Source organism: Diaphorina citri, unplaced genomic scaffold, assembly GCF_000475195.1.
Source record: "Diaphorina citri unplaced genomic scaffold, Diaci psyllid genome assembly version 1.1 scaffold1041, whole genome shotgun sequence".
Taxonomy (NCBI): Eukaryota; Metazoa; Arthropoda; class Insecta; order Hemiptera; family Psyllidae; genus Diaphorina; species Diaphorina citri.
In genome coordinates, this window is record NW_007378471.1 from 68,854 (window position 1) to 92,709 (window position 23,856).

At 38.1% G+C, this 23,856-nt stretch overlaps 2 protein-coding genes and 1 long non-coding RNA gene across 3 annotated transcripts; 1 reads left to right on the forward strand and 2 right to left on the reverse strand.

Annotated features, from left to right (window-relative positions):
- Positions 1-531: 531 nt before the first annotated feature.
- LOC113469362 lies at positions 532-10,021 on the reverse strand. The gene is made up of 10 exons (XM_026826981.1): positions 9,927-10,021; positions 9,296-9,373; positions 8,720-9,014; positions 8,067-8,213; positions 7,888-7,971; positions 7,089-7,284; positions 2,393-2,536; positions 1,506-1,704; positions 1,095-1,161; positions 532-933 (listed from the first exon to the last, which is right to left on the reverse strand). Exons 1-9 carry the CDS (start codon positions 9,936-9,938, stop codon positions 1,123-1,125), a joined length of 1,194 nt encoding a protein of 397 aa, XP_026682782.1. The 5' UTR covers positions 9,939-10,021; the 3' UTR covers positions 532-933; positions 1,095-1,122.
- Positions 10,022-10,869: 848 nt separating this feature from the next.
- Positions 10,870-17,427, reverse strand: LOC113469354. Its single transcript, XM_026826973.1, has 9 exons — positions 17,404-17,427; positions 16,948-17,106; positions 16,034-16,249; positions 15,425-15,622; positions 13,264-13,547; positions 13,019-13,131; positions 12,375-12,554; positions 11,948-11,962; positions 10,870-11,186 (listed from the first exon to the last, which is right to left on the reverse strand). Exons 1-9 carry the CDS (start codon positions 17,425-17,427, stop codon positions 10,870-10,872), a joined length of 1,506 nt encoding a protein of 501 aa, XP_026682774.1.
- Positions 17,428-21,549: 4,122 nt separating this feature from the next.
- On the forward strand, positions 21,550-22,322 carry LOC113469364. Its single transcript, XR_003392809.1, has 2 exons — positions 21,550-21,662; positions 22,258-22,322. It is a non-coding gene; the product is annotated as an uncharacterized LOC113469364 (long non-coding RNA).
- The last annotated feature ends 1,534 nt before the right edge of the window (positions 22,323-23,856 follow it).

The following is a 23,856-nucleotide window of genomic DNA, read 5'->3' on the forward strand; positions in this document are numbered from 1 at the left end:
TATAAGGTTCATTCTCGTAACGGCTGACTTTCTCCTTCCCTGTCTTCCTTCTCTCTTTGATTTCGGGACGATAAGACCGTAGCAGTTACAGTTTCCTCTATCAGTCCTCTTGAAATAAAGTGAATAGACAAATTGATTAGGTAAGCAGTAAAATATAAAATATATTTGATTCAAAACTGGTAAAAATAAAAATAAGGCTGGGAACTACAATCACTGGTTTGCCTTACATCTTTTTACCTAACAATCTAGAAGGAAAGTTCCAAGATTTATTTTCCGAATACGTATTTAGACAAATCTTGTACCATTCACACTTGCAACATAGTGAGTGTAGTCCCGACAGTAAACAATATTACCTAATTAAAATTTACTAATAAATATTAAAGTAGAAATTCCAAGATTTATTTTCCGAATACGTATTTAGATAAATCTTGTACTTTCCATTCACACTTGCAACATAGTGAGTGTAGTCCCGACAGTAAACAATATTACCTAATTAAAATTTACTAATAAATATTAAAGTAGAAAGACAAGGCCTGTGAATTTCATAATAATCATATTAAGTAATACACTTGAAGGTAAAGACAAGAGCTACTGTCATGCGAGCGTACAATGTTCCTAAAATACAAAACCCACTACTATATTTGAAAAAGGTATATTCAAATTCAAGCTCCGTAAATAAAATTGAAGTTAATCTTCACACAGTGATAGTAAAATATTAGATGTACCTACATATTTAGGTAAGAGAAAATGACTAGATAAATATCCGGTCTTAAGCTATGTCCACACATAGTGGATGGCCGTCGATCAATGTTGACTGAATCGTCCACACTGCCTCGACAATATAGATTCACCTCGACGGCCGTGGACTATGTGTGGACATAGCCTTACAGTTTCAACTTCTTAACTCTTGGAGTTGTCCACACAAATGATTATATGGGGTGTCACACATAGTGGACGGCCGTCGATCGATGTTGACTGAACCGTCCACACTGCCTCGACAATATAGATTCACCTCGTCGGCCGTGGACTATGTGTGGACATAGCCTTACAGTTTAAACTTCTTAACTCTTGGAGTTGTCCACACAAATGATTATATGGGGTGAACACAGTATAACGTTAGGCCTATACTGATGGCACATCGTCACTATCCAGCGGCACGGCCTGGATGTAGGCTTCCGAATACAACTGTTTAGCAAGTCGCATTATAAACTGATCACAGTTATGTAGAGAATTATCCGCTGAGCGTATGTAAGTGAGAGCGAGTTCTATCTGAGACTTTAGATCCGTATAGTTCTTATCAGATAGAAGTTGTTCTAGTTGAGATACAGATCTGAGGGCCTCTGCTGATGGGACTAGATCACTGAAATTAAATAAACATACGGGGATATAAGTTGGGCTGGCTATGAAACGTTTGGAGGGTAGCGCATCTGCCTTGTAAGCGCTAGGTCGCGGGTTTGACCCGGGACGAACTTAAACTTGTACAGACAAGGTTCGTTCTCAACGGCCTGGATGTAGGCTTCCGAATATAACTGTTTAGCAAGTCGCATTATAAACTGATCACAGTTATGTAGAGAATTATCCGCTGAGCGTATGTAAGTGAGGGCGAGTTCTATTTGAGACTTTAGATCCGTATAGTTCTTATCAGGTAGAAGTTGTTCTAGTTGAGATACAGATCTGAGGGCCTCTGCTGATGGGACTAGATCACTGCAATTAAATAAACATACGGATATAAGTTGGGCTGGCTATCATACGTTTGGAAGAAGTTCGCTTGGAGGGTAGCGCATCTGCCTTGTAAGCGCTAGGTCGCGGGTTTGACCCGGGACGAACTTAAACTTGTACAGACAAGGTTCGTTCTCATCTTTCTCCTCCCCCTATCTTGTCCTCTCTAGTTTTCTCTCTCTCTCTCTCTTCAATATCGGGATGATAAGACCTTAGCAGTTACAGTTCCTTCTATCAAACCTGCGCGCTTGCCTTGTATTCCCGCTCGAGGCAAATCTTAGGCGAGATAAGGTTCGTTTCAGAAACGGCTGGCTTCCTTCTTGCTCCTATCCTTTCAATTTCCTCTATCAAACTATTCAAAACCTCTGATGTAATAGGAACACTGGTGTTAAGTTACCTGCTGGTGGAAGATCTTTCTCCTCCCCCTATCTTGTCCTCTCTAGTTTTCTCTCTCTCTCTCTCTTCAATTTCGGTATGATAAGATCTCCGTTGTTACAGTTCCCTCTATCAAACCTGCGCGCTTGCCTTGTATTCCCGCTCGAGGCAAATCTTAAACAGATACCTAAGGTTCATTTTAGAAATGGCTGGCTTCCTTCTTTCTCCTATCCTTTCAATTTCCTCTATCAAACTATTCAAAACCTCTGATGTAATAGGAACACTGGTGTTAAGTTACCTGCTGGTGGAAGACAAGTGGCCGGGTGCCAGGGCAGTCTGTCTTACATACTGAGATGTCATACTGGGTGTGGTGTCACCTTCAATACGCTCGGGTAGTTGTACCAGAATATAGGACACCAGGGCCTTGCTTAGGACACGACACCTGAAATCATATTAATACATTACATATTGAGATAGAACTGTCAGCATAGTTAATCTAGTTACGCCTTGTAAGCGCTAGGTCGAGCATTTATCCATTCTATACGAAAAAGGAAAAATCTTGAAAACCATTAACAGTTTATGAAGTTATTCTGGAAGCAAATACATGCCATTTCCTTCGGGTACAGAATAAAATCAGATTCTACCGTAAATATTGTGTACTTTAAATCTACCATGAAGACGTCTATTAAATGTTTTAACTTGAAACTGTTTCGTACGGGTATGATGAGATTGATGAGGGACCGAGTGTTGATTCACTCACCGGTGAGTTGTGCAACGCATCCAAAATGTTTGTTTAATAGAAATAGGATTTATCCATTCTATACGAAAAAGGAAAAATCTTGAAAACCATTAACAGTTTATGAAGTTATACTGGAAGCAAATATATTCCATTTCCTTCGGGTACAGAATAAAATCAGATTCTATCGTAAATATCGTGTACTTTAAATCTACCATGAAGACGTCTGTTAAATGTTTTAACATGAAACTGTTTCGTACGAGTATGATGAGATTGATGAGGGACCGAGTGTTGATTCACTCACCGGTGAGTTGTGCAACGCATCCAAAATGTTTGTTTAATAGAAATAGATCACGAACTTTGTGCCACAATTTGAAGATACCCAGACAAGAGATCTTGAGGTTATGGAAAAAGTCAGACCACATTTCAATTGACTTTTATGATGAAAATTGTATTTCACCTGGTACATATTTCCAGATTTTATCATTTTTGTTTGAATTAATTGAATGCATTAGTTCCCAACGGATCACTGAAGTTACGTTCCGCGCGGTTGGTATCTGGACGGGTATCGTCATGATGGACGTTCGTTATCTATTTCTCTTAAATCCACAGTTGAAATGGTTTCAATTGACTTTTATGATGAAAATTGTATTTCACCTGGTACATATTTCCAGATTTTATCATTTTTGTTCGAATTAATTGAATGCATTAGTTCCCAACGGATCACTGAAGTTAAGTAACGTTCCGCGCGGTTGGTATCTGGACGGGTATCGTCATGATGGACGTTCGTTATCTATTTCTCTTAAATCCACAGTTGAAATGTGACTAATAGGTTTATAACTATAGTTGTTATTTTTTATAATAATCATAGGATAATATTATTACTTCTTAGATTACCACGCACACACAAGATATATTTTATTTTACTATAGTCAAAAGACATGATTGTTAAAGTAGATACCAGGAAAAATAAACCCCCTCAGATCATCTCTTTTGTATGAATAGTTATCGGTAAATTCGGTAATTATTACTACCGTTCTAAGCACTAACACTGTGTTTTACCCAATGCGCAAGGACGTTTTTTTTTATGTTCGGATAAATTTAGGTGTAACTCTAAATTTTGATACATAACGCTTAGAACGGCAATAGGTATCTACAGAAATGTATTTCAAGATTTTCAAGTAAATATATTATTTCTCCTCTCCCTACTACCTATTCCCTCTCCCATGGCAATATCGTATTTGTTTCTCACAACAACAGTATTCACACTGTTAATATTATTTATCACTTTAATCAAATAGAAATTTATTATACCTATACCTAAGTAGGTATATTTTCAATTCTAATGTAAATAGATGAAATTTCACACGACTATATACAAGAAAACCATTCCATTAGTTTTTAGTTTAGTTTTTACGATTTGGAAAAAGGATCTTTATTTTTACAAAGGATTTAGTTATAGACTTTAATAGTACAGATAATATCATTCATTCCATGAAGAAAACCTTTGTTAAATGCATTAGGACCATTAGGTTATTAAATTTACTAAGAAAATAATAATGAAATTTTAGAAATTCCCCTTAAATTTTAGTGCCATGACTTGAATCTAGATTTTTTACACTCGTAATTTTTTATATCTTTTGGCCTCATTCTCAAACTATCAAATTTACAAAATTGATAAATAATTTTGTATTTCTTCTCAAAATAAACTTACCACTAGGACAGTGGATAGAAATCTTTTGATCTCTCGAAAATTTACTTTCTAATCTAACCTTTTTCTACTTTACTTCAGTAAAATGAATTTTCTTAATGAGAAATAATGAATATATTCAAATGGTTGCATTAATTTTGAGCAGAAGTACGATAGTAACTTCCTTCTTCATTCCTAGTAAAATGAAAATATTTCTTTTGTAATTAAAGGTTTAATATTCTCATGGTAGATGTATTTATTACACGTTATCAAATGTTTTTTACAAAATTATTCTGTACCGTTTTCATTAATTTCGTATTATCTCATTTATTTTTAGTTTTGTTGCCAGTAGGTACTTGATTTTCTGTTGGTTATAAAATACACATTCAAGCCATTATCGCGCCGCAGGCGATTTCTTCATTATGGAAATCTTACCCTGATCATCCACAGAGCGAGGAGAGGTATTACAGAACCAGGCGCGGACACATATCTCAAGCAACGTCCCCAGCGCCTCATCATTCTTCACCACCGCCCCTGATACTTTCAGCACACCACGGAGTACGACGCTCCTATTGGTTCTTAAGGAGAGCCAATCAGAGAACGCCTCTAGGGAGAGAGAACCCAGGAGAGAATTTGATTGGTTGAGAAGGCACAGGAGTTCTGATAGGAGGAGACCGGATTCGTACACCTGTAGGTGTTCTGGTACACTCGACTCTATGATAGTCTCCACCTGGTGAGATAACAAACAAATGGATCAAACTTAAACTACGAAGATAGTATTATGGGGGTTGGGCCGTTGGGCGAGAGTCCAAAGATGTACAGGGGGGGGGATGTCCCAAATTTTCCGAGTCTGTCCTACGGTAAAGGAGAAAAATAAAGCCTGAGGGGAGGCAAGCCCCCCCCCTCGGCCTTCCCCTATACACGGCCCTCGTGCCTATGGTATTCTCTTATATCTACCAAGTTACATAGGTTAGGTTGGTAAAACTGGGATAAAGTTTAAACTGTCATTACCTTGTCAATCATGTTACAAATGGATTGTTTCACATCTGCTTGCTGAGACTGAACAATGTTCTTGTATCTTGTGGCCAACTGAAATACAATACATACAAAATGGATTTTATGTAGAGTACTTCTTTTAAACCAGAAACACACTCATTATTAACAGCCCAAAAGTGTAACAAACAAAATTCTAAACGTTCACCGATTTATAAACAAATTGAAGGTAGGTGCGCCTACTTACTTACAAGGTCACGGATTCAATTCCCGCCCGAGGCGAATTTTTCCTGAACGGATAAGGTTCGTTCTTGGAACGGCTGGCTTTCTCCCATCCTGTCTTCCTCTCTTCAATTTTGGGACGACAAGATCTCCGTTGTTACGGCTCCCTCTACCATGCGGGTTCGATTCTCACCCGGGTCGGATTATATCCTGAACGGATAAGGTTCGTTCTCGGAACGGCTGGCTTTCTGCTATCCTGTCTTCCTTCTCTCTTCGCTTTCGGGACGATAAGATGTTGGCAGTTCAGTTCCCTTTATATCAAGAATCTGAGCAAACGTTATAATTTCTGTCCAGGTTTTCTCGTCAACTTGATATCAGCTCCAGTCACATCTGGATTCACTACAGCCACCTCTATCATTATCATCATCACTCAAATCAAAGGCATCCTGGGTCTCAAGATCCGAGCGAATGGTTGTATGAACTATTTAATTCAATACTATGAGAACGTTCACAAGGCTAGGATGGGGGATTTGGTACTGGGCATTTCCTGTATTGTGTTCCTGCTACTTATGAGGGTAAGAAGTTAGAACCGTGTGTTACTTTTTATCTGTACAGTATGAGTTTTTCATCCTGTAAAGATAAAAAGTGGCCTCAGGCCGGTCATTCACTACCAGGTTCAGGTATCAGGTAGACCTGTCAGGTATGGCTGAACAAGTGCGCCTGTCAGGTATACCTGGTAGTGAATGGCCTGCCTTATGGTGGGCTTCCAACCCAGGACCTTCTGCGTAACAAGCGCGTTACCATTGGACTAAGCGTACCCCCAAGTTGACTAACTTTATTTACCTGCCTCGCCGCGTCGCGGTGGCATAGTTTGGTATTATAAAACAAGTGTTTTCCTAACATACACGGGGTTATCTAACTGTTTACCTAACATTGACATTAGGTCGCGGATTCGATTCCCGTCCGGGGCGGACTTTATCATGAACGGATAAAGTTCGAACTAAAAACGGCTCACTTTCTCCTATCCTGTCTTCCCTCTCTTCGATTTCGGGATGATAAGACCTTAGCAGTTACAGTTCCCTCTATCAAACCTCTTCAAAATAAAATAAAGATCCACCCACCTGTTGGAGACCACAGTGTGTTTCTTGATTCCGATGGCATGCAGCAGTTGCCAGGCTTGCTTGTAGTTATAGAATTCGTTCTAGGTCGCGGATTCGATAAAGTTCGAACTAAAAACGGCTCACTTTCTCCTGTCCTGTCTTCCCTCTCTTCGATTTCGGGACGATAAGACCTTAGCAGTTACAGTTCCCTCTATCAAACCCCTTGAAAAAAATAAAATAAAGACCCACCCACCTGTTGGAGACCACAGTGTGTTTCTTGATTCCGATGGCATGCAGCAGTTGCCAGGCTTGCTTGTAGTTATAGAATTCGTTCAGATGATTGAGTAGAACCGTCAAGCTCTGTACTGTAGCATTACTTTGCTCACACCCTGTGATACATAACCGTACGAACAGGCACCATAGGAGGGCTAACTTGGACTCGTCCAGCCCTAGTTGAAACAAAATAAAACAGGGGTAACTTGGACTCGTCCAGACCTAGGTGAAACAAAATAAAACAGGGGTAACTTGGACTCGTCCAGACCTAGTTGAAACAAAACAAAACAGGAGGGGTAACTTGAACCTAAAGTCTGTCACAAAAAAAAAAACAACTAAAGGCGGCAGCTACGACAACCTTTGAACCAATCAGAAGGCGCCTTTCGTTACTCGTACTGTGTGGCACATATCGTGATACATAACTGTACGAACAGGCACCATAGGAGGGGTAACTTGGACTCGTCCAGACCTAGTTGAAACAAAATAAAACAGGAGGGGTAACTTAAACCTAAAGTCTGTCACAAAAAAAAAACAACTAAAGGCGGCAGCTACGACAACCTTTGAACCAATCAGAAGGCGCCTTTCGTTACTCGTACTGTGTGGCACATATAAAACCGTTTCTTTTCTGCAGATTTGTAAAGGAAGATAGGTACATACGATGATGTACTATGGATTTGGTAACACTGTACAGGAGTCATTTTTTTTTAGTTATGACAAAGATTAGTTAGACAGGTTAGACTGTTCAATTTTGACTCAGGTCACTGGGCCCTGGTACTTACCTTCATTTGGTACTATACTATTGATATAGGAGATGAGTTTACTCAGGACCGCTGCATTTTGACTCAGGTCACTGGACCCGGGTGGTATAACTTACCTTCATTTGGTACTATACTATTGATATAGGAGATGAGTTTACTCAGGACCGCTGCATTTTGACTGAGGTCACTGGACCCGGGTGGTATAGTCTTGACTAGTAGTGTATACAGGGTGAGCAGATGGTTGTGTGACACCAGGGCAGATTCGAAGGGAGGAGACTTGGGAGGTACTTTCTGGAAGATGGTGACTAGTTTGGACCACTCGGGGGGAGGAGGGGGTTGAGCTTCACCTGAGGGGAGAGGAGGTACATTTAGTCAAGCAAAATGAGATCTATTCTCGTTCAATTTGGGGCCTTTCAGTTTACCCTAAACAATTTCGCAGACAAATGTACAGTTGAACTTCACCTGAGGGGAGAGGAGGTACATTTAGTCAAGCAAAATGAGATCTATTTGGGGCCTTTCAGTTTACCCTAAACAATTTCGCAGACAAATGTACATAGGTGCTAACATAATTAGATAGAAACTACTGTTGGTTAAAAATGTACATAGGTGCTAACATAATTAGATAGAAACTACTGTTGGTTATAAAATACACATTCAAGCCATCACATAAGACCGAGATACCGATATATAGCTGATATTCAAAGAAAACAAGGAAATTGGAACGACATCGAGAGGGAGCAGAGATACAATGATCGACTTCGTACATCGACCCGTCCCATGATGGAACGATTATGGATTGATTGATCAAGCCATTATCGCGCCGCAGGCGATTTCTTCATTATGGAAATCTTACCCTGATCATCCACAGAGCGAGGAGAGGTATTACAGAACCAGGCGCGGACACATATCTCAAGCAACGTCCCCAGCGCCTCATCATTCTTCACCACCGCCCCTGATACTTTCAGCACACCACGGAGTACGACGCTCCTATTGGTTCTTAAGGAGAGCCAATCAGAGAACGCCTCTAGGGAGAGAGAACCCAGGAGAGAATTTGATTGGTTGAGAAGGCACAGGAGTTCTGATAGGAGGAGACCGGATTCGTACACCTGTAGGTGTTCTGGTACACTCGACTCTATGATAGTCTCCACCTGGTGAGATAACAAACAAATGGATCAAACTTAAACTACGAAGATAGTATTATGGGGGTTGGGCCGTTGGGCGAGAGTCCAAAGATGTACAGGGGGGGGGATGTCCCAAATTTTCCGAGTCTGTCCTACGGTAAAGGAGAAAAATAAAGCCTGAGGGGAGGCAAGCCCCCCCCCTCGGCCTTCCCCTATACACGGCCCTCGTGCCTATGGTATTCTCTTATATCTACCAAGTTACATAGGTTAGGTTGGTAAAACTGGGATAAAGTTTAAACTGTCATTACCTTGTCAATCATGTTACAAATGGATTGTTTCACATCTGCTTGCTGAGACTGAACAATGTTCTTGTATCTTGTGGCCAACTGAAATACAATACATACAAAATGGATTTTATGTAGAGTACTTCTTTTAAACCAGAAACACACTCATTATTAACAGCCCAAAGTGTAACAAACAAAATTCTAAACGTTCACCGATTTATAAACAAATTGAAGGTAGTGCGCCTACTTACTTACAAGGTAAGCACAAGACCAAAGTGTAACAAACAAAATTCTAAACGGTCACCGATTTATAAACAAATTGAAGGTAGGTGCGCCTACTTACTTACAAGGTCACGGATTCAATTGTAACAAACAAAATTCTAAACGGTCACCGATTTATAAACAAATTGAAGGTAGGTGCGCCTACTTACTTACAAGGTCACGGATTCAATTCCCGCCCGAGGCGAATTTTTCCTGAACGGATAAGGTTCGTTCTTGGAACGGCTGGCTTTCTCCCATCCTGTCTTCCTCTCTTCAATTTTGGGACGACAAGATCTCCGTTGTTACGGCTCCCCCTACCAAACGTCTTAAATAATGGATCTTTTTCTTGTACACTTGAAATTTCATGAAGATTGGATATGGATATTATTCTTACCTGTAGCGTCATGCGTACACAGGCACGTACAAATATCTGTCGCTTCCTAGACGTGGTGGGATGATAGGTCGCTACATTCTTAACATAACCGGCCGCTACTTTATCACTTCACCATAGGTCTTATACTTGGGATATAGACCATACAGTCCATATTGAAGTCTCTCCTTGGTGAAGTGAGAGCCTAGGAGACTAGCAGTCCCTTGTAACTGAAACCAATACAACCAGTTCACATTATAGGTACATAAGTAAAACGGAATTTTAATTGTGTTAAGCATAGATGCTCGTCACAAATGTCGTTCCCTGCTTTAAACACTACGCTAAATTCACATTATAGGTACATAAGTAAAACGGAATTTTAATTGTGTTAAGCATAGATGCTCGTGCACTCACGCTCCAACTCTTGGACAGATATAGGTCCGTTTGACCGCCAAAACGTAAGTGGTTGGTTGATCTTCGGAAAGCTACGCTAAATTTTATGACTCGACTTGAACTCCAACCACCAACCTCCAGATCCAAAGTCCACCATGCTAACCACTACACCACTGAGGTTGGTACATAAGTATACAAGTAGTTGAGATTATTCAGTTACCTGGAACATTTGTGTTTAGAATAGATTAGGATCTTGTTCAGGTTAGAATGGCTGGCTTTCTGCTATCCTGTCTTCCTTTTCTTTTCGCTTTTGGGACGATAAGACCTTAGCAGTTCTGTTCCAGTTCCCTAAAATTTAGATGAGAACATTCCCACTACACACGACACGATTTTTTTCAGAACAAGTAGGAACGGGGCATTATACTTATTCTCACCTCGTATAAGGACAAGGCATGTTGTTCTACTGCATATCGGCGTGTCAGTTCCACAGTTCCCTCTATCAAACCTGTTCACAAAAGAAAAGGCATGAATTCAAATCATTATGAGTACACACATGTGAACCTGCCTGTATAATTCAAGTACAATAAAAACACACCATTACCTTCGTCTCATAGTAATTCTGAAACTCCTTCAACTTGGCTTTCAATCGTTTGGACAAACTATTATTAGTGATGCCCTCAAAGAACTTGTGTCCAACACACACGTTATTCATACGTTGTAGATATAGAGAGAAGAATTTCTGTACAAACAGAGCGCTTAGCTTAGAGCTGGATAGAGGTAGCTCTACAATATAATAGAGGTAACGATAGAGGGAGAGATGACTGGAAGTTAGAGGTGATAACTTCAGACCGGAGCACACTTTCTTCAGAGAAGCGTCGATGTTGGTTTTACCTGAAATACAAGATTACATAATATGTCATAATATTAGGTCCAGTCACATTTATGATTAATACTAACTTATTAGCATTTAGTTATGTGACATTACGACCGTTTTAACAAATTGAATTTTGGACCTTTAAATGGTTCTTCTAATATTAGGTCCAGTCACATTTACTTAAGTATGATTAATACTAACTTATTAGCATTTAGTTATGTGACATTACGACCGTTTTAACAAATTGAATTTTGGACCTTTAAATGGTTCTTCTTCACAGTTTTGATCTCGGAATTGTAATTTTCCCTACATTTTACGCAAGAATTTCATTCATTCATTCAATTTTTTACCCAAATGCATAAATATGCTTTATTTTATTTACCTGTATTGTTATTGAGTTATGAAGATATGTGAAGTTGTGAAGATATATTTACCTGCATTGTTATTGAGTTATGAAGATATGTGAAGTTGTGAAGATATATTTACCTGTATTGTTATTAAGTTATGAAAATATGTGAAGTTGTGAAGATATATTTACCTGTATTGTTATTAAGTTATGAAGATATGTGAAGTTGTGAAGATATATTTACCTGTATTGAACTTTAAATGGTACTTTTTCACTGTTTTGATCTCGGAATTGTAATTTTTCCTACATTTTACGTATGAATTTCATTATGTTCATTCAATTTTTTACTCAAATACATAAATATGCTTTATTTTATTTACCTGTATTGTTATTAAGTTATGAAGATATGTGAAGTTGTGAGGATATATTTACCTGTATTGTTATTGAGTTCCACAGCATTTAGTTATGTGACATTACGACCGTTTTAACAAATTGAATTTTGGACCTTTAAATGGTACTTTTTCGCAGTTTTGATCTCGAAATTGTAATTTTTCCTACATTTTACGTATGAATTTCATTCATTCAATTTTTTACCCAAATGCATAAATATGTTTTATTTTATTTACCTGTATTGTTATTAAGTTATGAAGATATGTGAAGTTGTGAGGATATATTTACCTGTATTGTTATTAAGTTATGAAGATATGTGAAGTTGTGAAGATATATTTACCTGTATTGTTATTAAGTTATGAAGATATGTGAAGTTGTGAGGATATATTTACCTGTATTGTTATTGAGTTCCACTAGTAGTTGAGGCCACAGGTTGGTTTTAATCTGTAGTAGATATTCCTCTATTTCCGTTCCACTAGTAGTTGAGGCCACAGGTTGGTTTTAATCTGTAGTAGATATTCCTCTATTTCCAGGTTGACAAGGGTGAAGAATTCATAGTTGGCATAATGGCTGAGAGGTTTAGTAAGTAGTGTGTGATTCATTAGAATATGACTGGATGATGATACCCAGCTTACTAGACTAGATATACCTGCAACCGAGAAGGAAACAAATTATTAATAATCTATCTTTTCCTATATCCAAAGGTACCCATTGGTACTTTTCAGGAACAATTTTCTTCTGTATTTTATTTCATTAAAATTCTTCTTGCTTCCGTCTTGATTTCATTGTTGTTTTCCAAATAATATTTTTGTATTTCCTTCTTCATATTTTTTTTTGTTTTGAATATTCTTTAATTATAAAGAATAACTCGACGAATTCCCATTTCTATCAGAAATCCATAATAGGTACCTAGTACAAGAAAACAATATTTTAAACTTAAATGAGTTCAGTGATTCAGAAATTGTGTTTCGTATAAAGCTTACCTGTGTTGGTATTCTTACTGGGCAGTGTGTGTATTAGTTTCAGAAATCCATAATACCTAGTACAAGAAAACAATATTTTAAGCTTAAATGAGTTCAGTGATTCAGAAATTGTGTTTCGTATAAAGCTTACCTGTGTTGGTATTCTTACTGGGCAGTGTGTGTATTAGTTTGACAAATATATCTTTGACCTGACACTTGAGTGGTTCATCATAGATACAATACTGTAGAAGAAATCCATAATACCTAGTACAAGAAAACAATATTTTAAGCTTGAATGAGTTCAGTGATTCAGAAATTGTGTTTCGTATAAAGCTTACCTGTGTTGGTATTCTTACTGGGCAGTGTGTGTATTAGTTTGACAAATATATCTTTGACCTGACACTTGAGTGGTTCATCATAGATACAATACTGTAGAATATTATCCAGGAGATAGACTTACCTGTGTTGCTATTCTTACTGGGCAGTGTGTGTATTAGTTTGACAAATATATCTTTGACCTGACACTTGAGTGGTTCATCATAGATACAATACTGTAGAATATTATCCAGGAGATAGGTACAGCTTAGTTCATCCTGTTTATATACAGCACATATGATCTCAATCCACAGCAGTAATAACTCATGGCAATTTGATAATCCGTAGAGGTGAAAATTATTCAGCTGGAATAGAGAGATTATAGTAGAGCATAGGTTCCTTCAAAAATGCCTCCTAGCCGAAGGTCAAGGGGTTCAATTCCCAGAGTCAACAAAAAAATTTCGATTGCAAATATTTGAACGGGTTACTTTCTGGTGTTCTCGTCTCTGAACATGTCCGTACCACTGCAGCCTTCTTTCTTGTATTTTCTTTGAAATCTCTGTCACTTTGATTTTGCTCCTTATTACCTCATTTCTTATCCTGATCAGTCTCGTCACTCCACAGCTCCACCTTAACATGCTCATTTCTGGATTTTAATTTGGGATCCTGGGATTAAAAATTGCCAATCCTGGGATTTTGGGACCAGTCCCAGGATTGGTATAATTTCCAGTTTTATGTATGTTTGGACCCCTTTAGATCCTCTTTGACCAAAATTTTTGATAAAAAGCGTTATTTTACCACCCTTAGTATGATATGTCAAAATATGGATGGGTATAATATGTCAAAAAACTTGATTTTCCTTTCATTACCTTCTCTTAGCAAGAGAAATGATATCTTTTGACTGGTCTAGGAATTATAGCTCTATGACCTACCGTTCCTGAGATAGCAACAGTGAAAAAACGTCAAACTTTCAATTGTGATTTCTCTAAAGTTGGTGTTTTCAACATATCACCATATACATAGGTAGTTCTGAGGGTGCGATATAGGTACCTAGATGGTAGATAGAGTACGTGTAGACACCAAAATCAATTAAATTTTTTAATATTTAATTGTTCTTAGTTCTTATCATTGTGGTAATTGTTGTTTTGGAATGTGTGAAATATTTTAAATTTTTAATGTGAAAAATAACAAACATCTACCCTTAAATTTTAAGAAAATGATCAATCCCAAAAATCCCTTGTAAAATCACAATCCCAATCCCAAAATAAAATTGGAAAATCACAATCCCAATCCCAAAATGAAAATGCAGTCCTGGGATCCCAGGATTGGATTCCCTCTTAGTAGTCCAGTGAACTGTGGAACTTGCTCGGAAAAAGTACCTCTGTGCAACCCCCAAAGGTCTGGCCTGGTCCAAAATTTAAGGAGTAAATTTCCTTTCTGTGTTGAACATATTCATCCAAATCAGACATACCGTTCAGGAGTTATGGTGAAACAAACAAACTTTGGGACAAACTGAATGCAAGTTCCTCGAAATAAAACTACGCAGTCTAAATAGTATGGCCTACGCAGTCAAACTTTCCTGCCTTGGCGGTCCGGCGCTCTACCGTGCTCCTTAATATGTATACCTGGACTGGTAGTACAGTAAATAATTGATGATCACTTCTGATTCTCATTTCAGTATTCACATGTGTTGGCGTATCCTGAACTATTTAGTTCGCAATGTTGATGCTGATGACAAGTCTCACTAAGCAGATCTGAAGGATTTCGAGGCTAAAGTGTGGACATTTGAGACGGCAATGATCACTGAGTCAGGGGAATGTCAGGTATGCTTTTATAGCCCGTGACTTTGAAGTTTGATAGCGGAAAGTGGAGGTATTAATAATAATAATAGTGCTTATTTATACTGCTCGCATATGACTGAAAAGTCCCTTTTCTCCAGCAGTAGGCTACTACTATTATTGTGGTCAAATTCTCACATTATATTGAGGATAAATTTCCATACCTCGGCTGGGATTGAACCCATAGAAGGAGACAGGATAGGAGAATTGAGCCGTTCCGAGAGCGAACCTTATCTGTGTAGGATAAAGTTCTCCCCGGGCGGGAATCGAACCACGACCTAGAGCTTTCAAGGTAACTAGGCTCGCCAATGACATGCGCTCTCTTTGAGCAGTAATAAGAGATTTGATAAAAAGATCTAAAGTTCAAGATAGGTAGTGGTCAAGGCGCTAAAAACAATAGTTACCTGTGGGTTTGTCAGATCAAACAAATGTAGTCTGAGTTTGAACACAATCTGCCAGCACCATTGATTGAATATCTGCTCATTATTCACTGGTTTGATAAGGTAGCTCATACTGTCAGTCAGTAATGTTATGCTCACATTGGTGCTCACGTCTGGGGTGTGTTGTAACCATGCACGGGCTATACCTACTGCAATGGCAACCTGGGAGGAAGATGAAATATTGTTAATGACTGGGGCACAATCTGTGTTTAAACTAGGTTTAATTCTTGGATTAAGCAATCTGATTGACTGAAACTTGAACCTGGTTTGAACTCCTGGCTCCTGGCCATGGCCAATAGTGTGCAAGTTATTTTTTAATTATCTTGAGATAAGTATAATTGTATAAGCATATAAGTCTAAGATTTCAATTTCAACTTTTAATAAACCTTTATTTTTATTGTTTATAATTTTGTTCACAATACAAGAAGAAAAAGAAAATCCATTTATTTCAACTTTTAATAAACCTTTATTTTTATTGTTTATAATTTTGTTCACAATACAAGAAGAAAAAGAAAATCCATTTTTCCCTTTTAGAGACAGAATGATTATACCAAAGCCAAATTTTCACTTTACCTGTAGTTCATGATACAACACTGTATAGTCAAACTTAGATATGATAAACCTGGCCAGATTATTTAGCTTATGTGTAATACTCAGATTGAGTAGCCATGTAGTTAATATGTCGATATCACTCATACTCGGTACATAGCGTGCTATATTCACATGGTTGAATAAATACAACAGTAACTTTCCGTTGTCATTGTGAACATGGCTCTGCTGATTATGCACCTGAAATTATGAAAATAGGGAAACATGTTCAAAGTTACTAGACCAAGTTATAATTCAATGTAGATCTTTATGAAATTAGAGTCACCCATCTACAGGTTAAACATCTTCAGGAAATTAAGTTAATATGTCGATATCACTCATACTCGGTACATAGCTTGCTATATTCACATGGTTGAATAAATACAGCAGTAACTTCCCGTTGTCATTGTGAACATGGCTCTGCTGGTTATGTACCTGAAATAAAGAAGTAGTTTATGAAAATAGGGAAACATATTAAAAGTTACTAGACCAAGTTATAATTCAATGTAGATCTTTATGAAATTAGAGTCACCCATCTACAGGTTAAACATCTTCAGGAAATCACCTGAAATTATGAAAATAGGGAAACATGTTAAAAGTTACTAGACCAAGTTATAATTCAATGTAGATCTTTATGAAATTAGAGTCACCCATCTACAGGTTAAACATCTTCAGGAAATTATTTGTGCCTCTGAGAGCTCCTTTTCCTGAGTTATAAGTTCTAACTGAGTTTTACAGTTCACTAGTAATTTTGTATGATTGTGGTAGTAGAATTGTGGTAGTTGCTCCATTCTACATACTTTAATCTGTTTCATTACTACGAAAAACGGCGATAAAACACCTCTTTAAAAATCATAATTAACTTGTGTTTTCACATTTCAATTTAATTCAATACATACCTCGTTGAGTATGAAAGAAATGAGATGGTTTCGTTGAGTGATTATATTAACAAGGAGGTTCTCACATAACTTATTGTATTTGGCATATAGTTTGCTCTCCAGGTATCTGAAATATTCAACATAGAGAAAATAAGATACGTTGAAACATAGACAATATTCCTGAATGTAACCTCGCACATCGTCACTATTTTTCAGGGCTTCTGCAAACAAGCTTTGATTCCCGCCCGGGGCGAAATTTATCCTAAAGAGAGCTGGCAGTTAAAGGACTTTTGTTCCCTAATTATAGTTTGGGTTACATCAAACTTGGAAATCGTCTAGCGGTCCTATTTCAGGGTTAGATTTACGAATTTCATTTGGCTCGTTGTGGGCCCATTTCTGTCCAAATGAAACTCTGATGTAAATAATTAAATATTGTAAATGAAAAATGAACCAAAAAGAATCGATATCGAACAGAACCGAACCGAATGGAGCCTCATCCATGTTAATTTTCAGATGTCCATCCGGTATTCACTCATGGGCAGTGCAATACATTCAGGCCCCCTCCATACCGCACAACACAATACAGAGCCTCGTGCACATGAACCATGTCCTCACGCTACTCAGCGTCATTACAAGCCCTGTCCAGAGTAGAGAGCAATTCCTCAACGCCACAACACAGGTGGATAGTAAAGAACATTGGGTGATTATCAATGAAGATACAGACGATGATGAAGATGATGTGGACTTGGCGTCCTACGCACTACTCAAGGAGAATGATGTGATAGCCCTGCTAAATCAAATACCAGTGGATGTGCTGGTCAGACAGTTACTGTGCATCAGATATGATATGAATATACAACTTGATGAGGTATGTAGCTACAAGGGGCACCTACTTTATGACATCAAAGCCTAGCTGGGAAAGCATGCCGCGTATTTGAGGTCTATAAAATAAGCCAAACTTTCATAGAAAACAACTGAAACAAGACATAAAATGGCCATTCTTTATTATTACTCCTCATATTTCTGTTCGAGAATAATACCAGTGGTTAGGTACAATCATTGAACTGAGTGAGAGATACTCCCATGAACTCTTAGTTCGAAACTATTCGAAAATTAAGCGGTGTAGTATCATTCAGTTTGCTTAGCAAAAAAAGAGTAACTGGAGAAACGTCGTAAATATCATTTAGTTAGAACTTTGTTCATTAATTTTATTTCAGATAACCACAGAGAGTTTACTTCGTCATCATTGAAATGAGTGAGAGATACTCCCGTGAACTCTTAGTTCGAAACTATTCGAAAATTAAGCGGTGTAGTATCATTCAGTCTGCTTAGCAAAATAAGAGTAAGTAACTGGAGAAACGTCATAAATATCATTTAGTTAGAACTTTGTTCATTAATTTTATTTCAGATAACCACAGAGAGTTTACTTCGTCTCCTAGCTATCAGCACGCACACTATAGACATTCTGTATCGCGCTATACAAACCTATGTCAAACATAAACAACTCACTAAGCGTCTAGTCCGTCTGTATATTCACATAGTCGAATATCTAACAGACTATATGAGCCTTCTCCTGGAACATACAGCGCGTAACAAACAGCTTGACCTGAGACAAGTCAATATAGAGTATAACAATATCATTCTACAGTGTGTAACCAAACTGACCGAGCTCAATTCCAACAGCTGGTTCTTCCTACCGCAGATCCCGTTCAAACTGACCAGGTAAGATATTAAGGTACTAGTAGTCCAGTGAACTGTGGAACTTGCTCGGAAAAAGGACTCCTGTGCAACCCCCAAAGGTCTGGCCTGGTCCAAAATTTAAGGAGTAAATTTCCTTTCTGTGTTGAACATATTCATCCAAATCAGACATTTGACCAGGTAAGATATTAAGGTACTAGTAGTCCAGTGAATTGTGGAACTTGCTCGGAAAAAGGACCTCTGTTCAACCCCCAAAGGTCTGGCCTGGTCCAAAATTTAAGGAGTAAATTTCCTTTCTGTGTTGAACATATTCATCCAAATCAGACATACCGTTCAGGAGTTATGGTGAAACAAACAAACTTTGGGACAAACTGAATGCAAGTTCCTGAACAGATGTCATCCTTGTATAGGTAAGAGGAGAAGAAGTGTGTCTAGGACAGGGTGGATTCTATCCTAAACAGACAAGGATTGTTCTCGGAATGGCTGGCTATCTCCTACTCTGTCTTCGCTTTTGGAAAGATAAGGCCTAACTGTTACAATAGTTCCTTTTATCAAACTTAAAAAAAAAAGTTGATTTCCAAAGTCAATGCAGTAAGGGACTTTTTACTGTGGAGATAGAGGAACTTATCAGTTGAATCTCAGGGGGAATAACAAGCTACATTCTATTTTATCCTGTTCTATTCTGTTCCAGGAACACTGAGCTGGAACAAATGGACGAGTTTGTCAAGGAATTCATCGAGTTTGAGCTCAAGTCTGGTTTCATTCTAAAACATCCTCTCTATGATTTACTCAATGGTTATCTGAATGCTAAGAAACAAGTCACGGTCAATGCTATTCAGCTGGAGGCGTTCAAAGCAGATCTGTGCCCCTTGTAGCTACATACCTCATCAAGTAGTATATTCATATCATATCTGATGCACAGTAACTGTCTGACCAGCACATCCACTGGTATTTGATTTAGCAGGGCTATCACATCATTCTCCTTGAGTAGTGCGTAGGACGCCAAGTCCACATCATCTTCATCATCGTCTGTATCTTCATTGATAATCACCCAATGTTCTTTACTATCCACCTGTGTTGTGGCGTTGAGGAATTGCTCTCTACTCTGGACAGGGCTTGTAATGACGCTGAGTAGCGTGAGGACATGGCTCATGTGCACGAGGCTCTGTATTGTGTTTTGCGGTATGGAGGGGGCCTGAATGTATTGCACTGCCCATGAGTGAATACCGGATGGACATCTGAAAATTAACATGGATGAGGCTCCATTCGGTTCGGTTCTGTTCGATATCGATTCTTTTTGGTTCATTTTTCATTTACAATATTTAATTATTTACATCAGAGTTTCATTTGGACAGAAATGGGCCCAAAACGAGCCAAATGAAATTCGTAAATCTAAACGAGCAAATGAAATTCGTAAACCCTGAAATAGGACCGCTAGACGATTTCCAAGTTTGATGTAATCCAAACTATAATTAGGGAACAAAAGTCCTTTGACTGCCAGCTTGGAAGCTATCCTGAACAGATTAGGTTTGTTCTCGGAACGGCTGGCTTTTTAGCCCGTCCTTCCTTTATTATTACTATAGTAATAAAAAAAGGTATAGTAGACAGGCTATTGTATTCGCTTCGGTTTCGTCTGTCACTCTGTCTGTCCCCATAGAAGGACTTATCCAAACTTGGTCGACCTATATATAAAATTAAAGGTCTTTTTACCAGGAACACGAAAATGGTGGTGCAAATTTTGTCCAGAGAACCGAAAAGAAAAAAAATGGCTTTTGATGGATTTTTTTCACATTTTTTCACACAAATGAGCTCTGATCTTGAAATTTGTCGGGATGACCTAGCGAGAAAGTTTTAGATAACACTTCAGTCGATAATTTAAGACCGGTTTTAGTGTCACCTATGTTAAGCTAGAGAACCGAAAAGAAAAAAAAAATTGATGGATTTTTTTCACATTTTCTCACACAAATGAGCTCTGATCTTGAAATTTGTCGCGACGACCTAGCGAGAAAGTTTTAGATAACACTTCAGTCAATAATTTAAGACCGGTTTTAGCGTCACCTATGTTAAGCTACGCCGAGCAAGGCCAATTTAGGATCAATAGAAGGCTGAGAAATTGTCTGGGCTACATCTCTTGATGAATTCATTTCAGTTGAACTTTGAACATGGTCCTCATTAGATAAACTGATAGGATTAGTTGAGAGGCTGGCCTTGTTTAAATCTTTATCCTTCATATCTAAGGGGAAGATTGCACTTTCCCTATCCATCTGTTTATTAGTTTTGTTCTAGGATCAATAGAAGGCTGAGAAATTGTCTGGGCTACATCTCTTGATGAATTCATGTCAGCTGAACTTTGAACATGGTCCTCATTAGATAGACTGATGGGATTACTTGAGAGGCTGGCCTTGTTTAAATCTTTATCCTTCATATCTAAGGGGAAGATTGCACTTTCCCTATCCATCTGTTTATTAGGTCCCCACGCACGAGAACAAACTCAGCACCGCTATCAACAAGGAAATTATATTGAACAAGGAAATCATGCTAGCTACATTGAAGAGTAACTTCAATCACATCGTGGAGTATAGTGATGTCTATCGTATGCAACTATTGGAGACCAAGTCACTGAATGAACAATACAAGTCACTTCTGAGGACATTGTATATGGGTGCTTTTCATTACATAATTTATAAAATCTCCTTATAAGTTACTGCTGTAACCTCTAGGTCTCTTTGAGGGAAGAAGGCAGGATAGGAGAACGAACCTTGTCTCTTTAGGATAAATTTCGCCCCGGGCGGAAATCAAAGCTTGTTTGCAGGTTTACGACCGAGCGCTTGTTTGCAGAAGCCCTGAAAAATAGTGACGATGTGCGAGGTTACATTCAGGAATATTGTCTATGTTTCAACGTATCTTATTTTCTCTATGTTGAATATTTCAGATACCTGGAGAGCAAACTATATGCCAAATACAATAAGTTATGTGAGAACCTCCTTGTTAATATAATCACTCAACGAAACCATCTCATTTCTTTCATACTCAACGAGGTATGTATTGAATTAAATAGAAATGTGAAAACATAAGTTAATATTTTTAAAGAGGTGTTTTATCGCCGTTTTTCGTAGTAATGAAACAGATTAAAGTATGTAGAATGAAGCAACTACCACAATTCTACTACCACAATCATACAAAATTACTAGTGAACTGTAAAACTCAGTTAGAACTTATAACTCAGGAAAAGGAGCTCTCAGAGGCACAAATAATTTCCTGAAGATGTTTAACCTGTAGATGGGTGACTCTAATTTCATAAAGATCTACATTGAATTATAACTTGGTCTAGTAACTTTTTAAGTTAATATTTTTAAAGAGGTGTTTTATCGCCGTTTTTCGTAGTAATGAAACATATTAAAGTATGTAGAATGGAGCAACTACCACAATCATACAAAATTACTAGTGAACTGTAAAACTCAGTTAGAACTTACAACTCAGGAAAAGGAGCTCTCAGAGGCACAAAATTGAACAAGCTAATTTCCTGAAGATGTTTAACCTGTAGATGGGTGACTCTAACTTCATAAAGATCTACATTGAATTATAACTTGGTCTAGTAACTTTTAACATGTTTCCCTATTTTCATAATTTCAGGTACATAACCAGCAGAGCCATGTTCACAATGACAACGGGAAGTTACTGCTGTATTTATTCAACCATGTGAATATAGCAAGCTAATATAGTTCAGGGAGGAGATGGGCCTAAGCAATATGTACGGAGTGGACTAGCAGTCTCCATGCTGAGGGAACTGACACGCCGATATGCAGTAGAACAACATGCCTTGTCCTTATACGAGGTGAGAATAAGTATAATGCCCCGTTCCTACTTGTTCTGAAAAAAATCGTGTCGTGTGTAGTGGGAATGTTCTCATCTAAATTTTATATTGAACTTCTTGAAATGGTCTTTCCGAAGATCAACCAACCACTTACGTTTTGGCGGTCAAACGGACCTATATCTGGCCAAGAGTTGGAGCGTGAGTGCCCGTACATGACTTTTCCGTTGATAATGGCTGATCATGTACATAGACATAACCCATATATTCCTATTCAATAATCTCAACTACTTGTATACTTATGTACCAACCTCAGTGGTGTAGTGGTTAGCATGGTGGACTTTGGATCTGGAGGTTGGTGGTTGGAGTTCAAGTCGAGTCATAAAATTTAGCGTAGTGTTTAAAGCAGGGAACGACATTTGTGACGAGCATCTATGCTTAACACAATTAAAATTCCGTTTTACTTATGTACCTATAATGTGAAGTTGTATTGGTTTCAGTTACAAGGGACTGCTAGTCTCCTAGGCTCTCACTTCACCAAGGAGAGACTTCAATACGGACTGTAGCGGATTTTATCCTAAACAGACAAGAATTGTTCTCGGAATGGCTGGCTTTCTCTTACTCTGTCTTCGGTTTTGGAACGATAAGGCCTAACTGTTTCAATAGTTCCTTTTGACAAACTTAAAAAAAAGGTTCATTTCCAAAGTCAATGCTGTAAAGGACTTTTTACTGTGGAGATAGAGGAACTTATCAGTTGAATCTCAGGAGGAATAACAAGCTACATTCTATTTTATCCTGTTCTTTTTATCCTAAACAGACAAGAATTGTTCTCGGAATGGCTGGCTTTCTCTTACTCTGTCTTCGCTTTTGGAACGATAAGGCCTAACTGTTACAATAGTTCCTTTTGTCAAACTTAAAAAAAAGGTTCATTTCCAAAGTCAATGCAGTAAAGGACTTTTTACTGTGGAGATAGAGGAACTTATCAGTTGAATCTCAGGAGGAATAACAAGCTACATTCTATTCTGTTCTATGCTATTCTATTTTATTCTATTCTGTTCCAGGAACACTGAGCTGGAACAAATGGACGAGTTTGTCAAGGAATTCATCGAGTTTGAGCTCAAGTCTGGTTTCATTCTAAAACATGCTCTCTATGATTTACTCAATGGTTATCTCAATGCTAAGAAACAAGTCACGGTCAATGCTATTCAGCTGGAGGCATTCAAAGCAGATCTTATGTGTTGGCGTATCCTGAACTATTTACTTCGCAATGTTGATGCTGATGACAAGTCTCACTCATATAACCTGACTGATACTACTATAGAATACCTAGCTAAGCTGGATGATGAGTTGTCTATCTATCTGCTCAATACAATCAGTAATCTGATCACATGTCGGGATATAGGTTTGATAGCGAAAAGTGG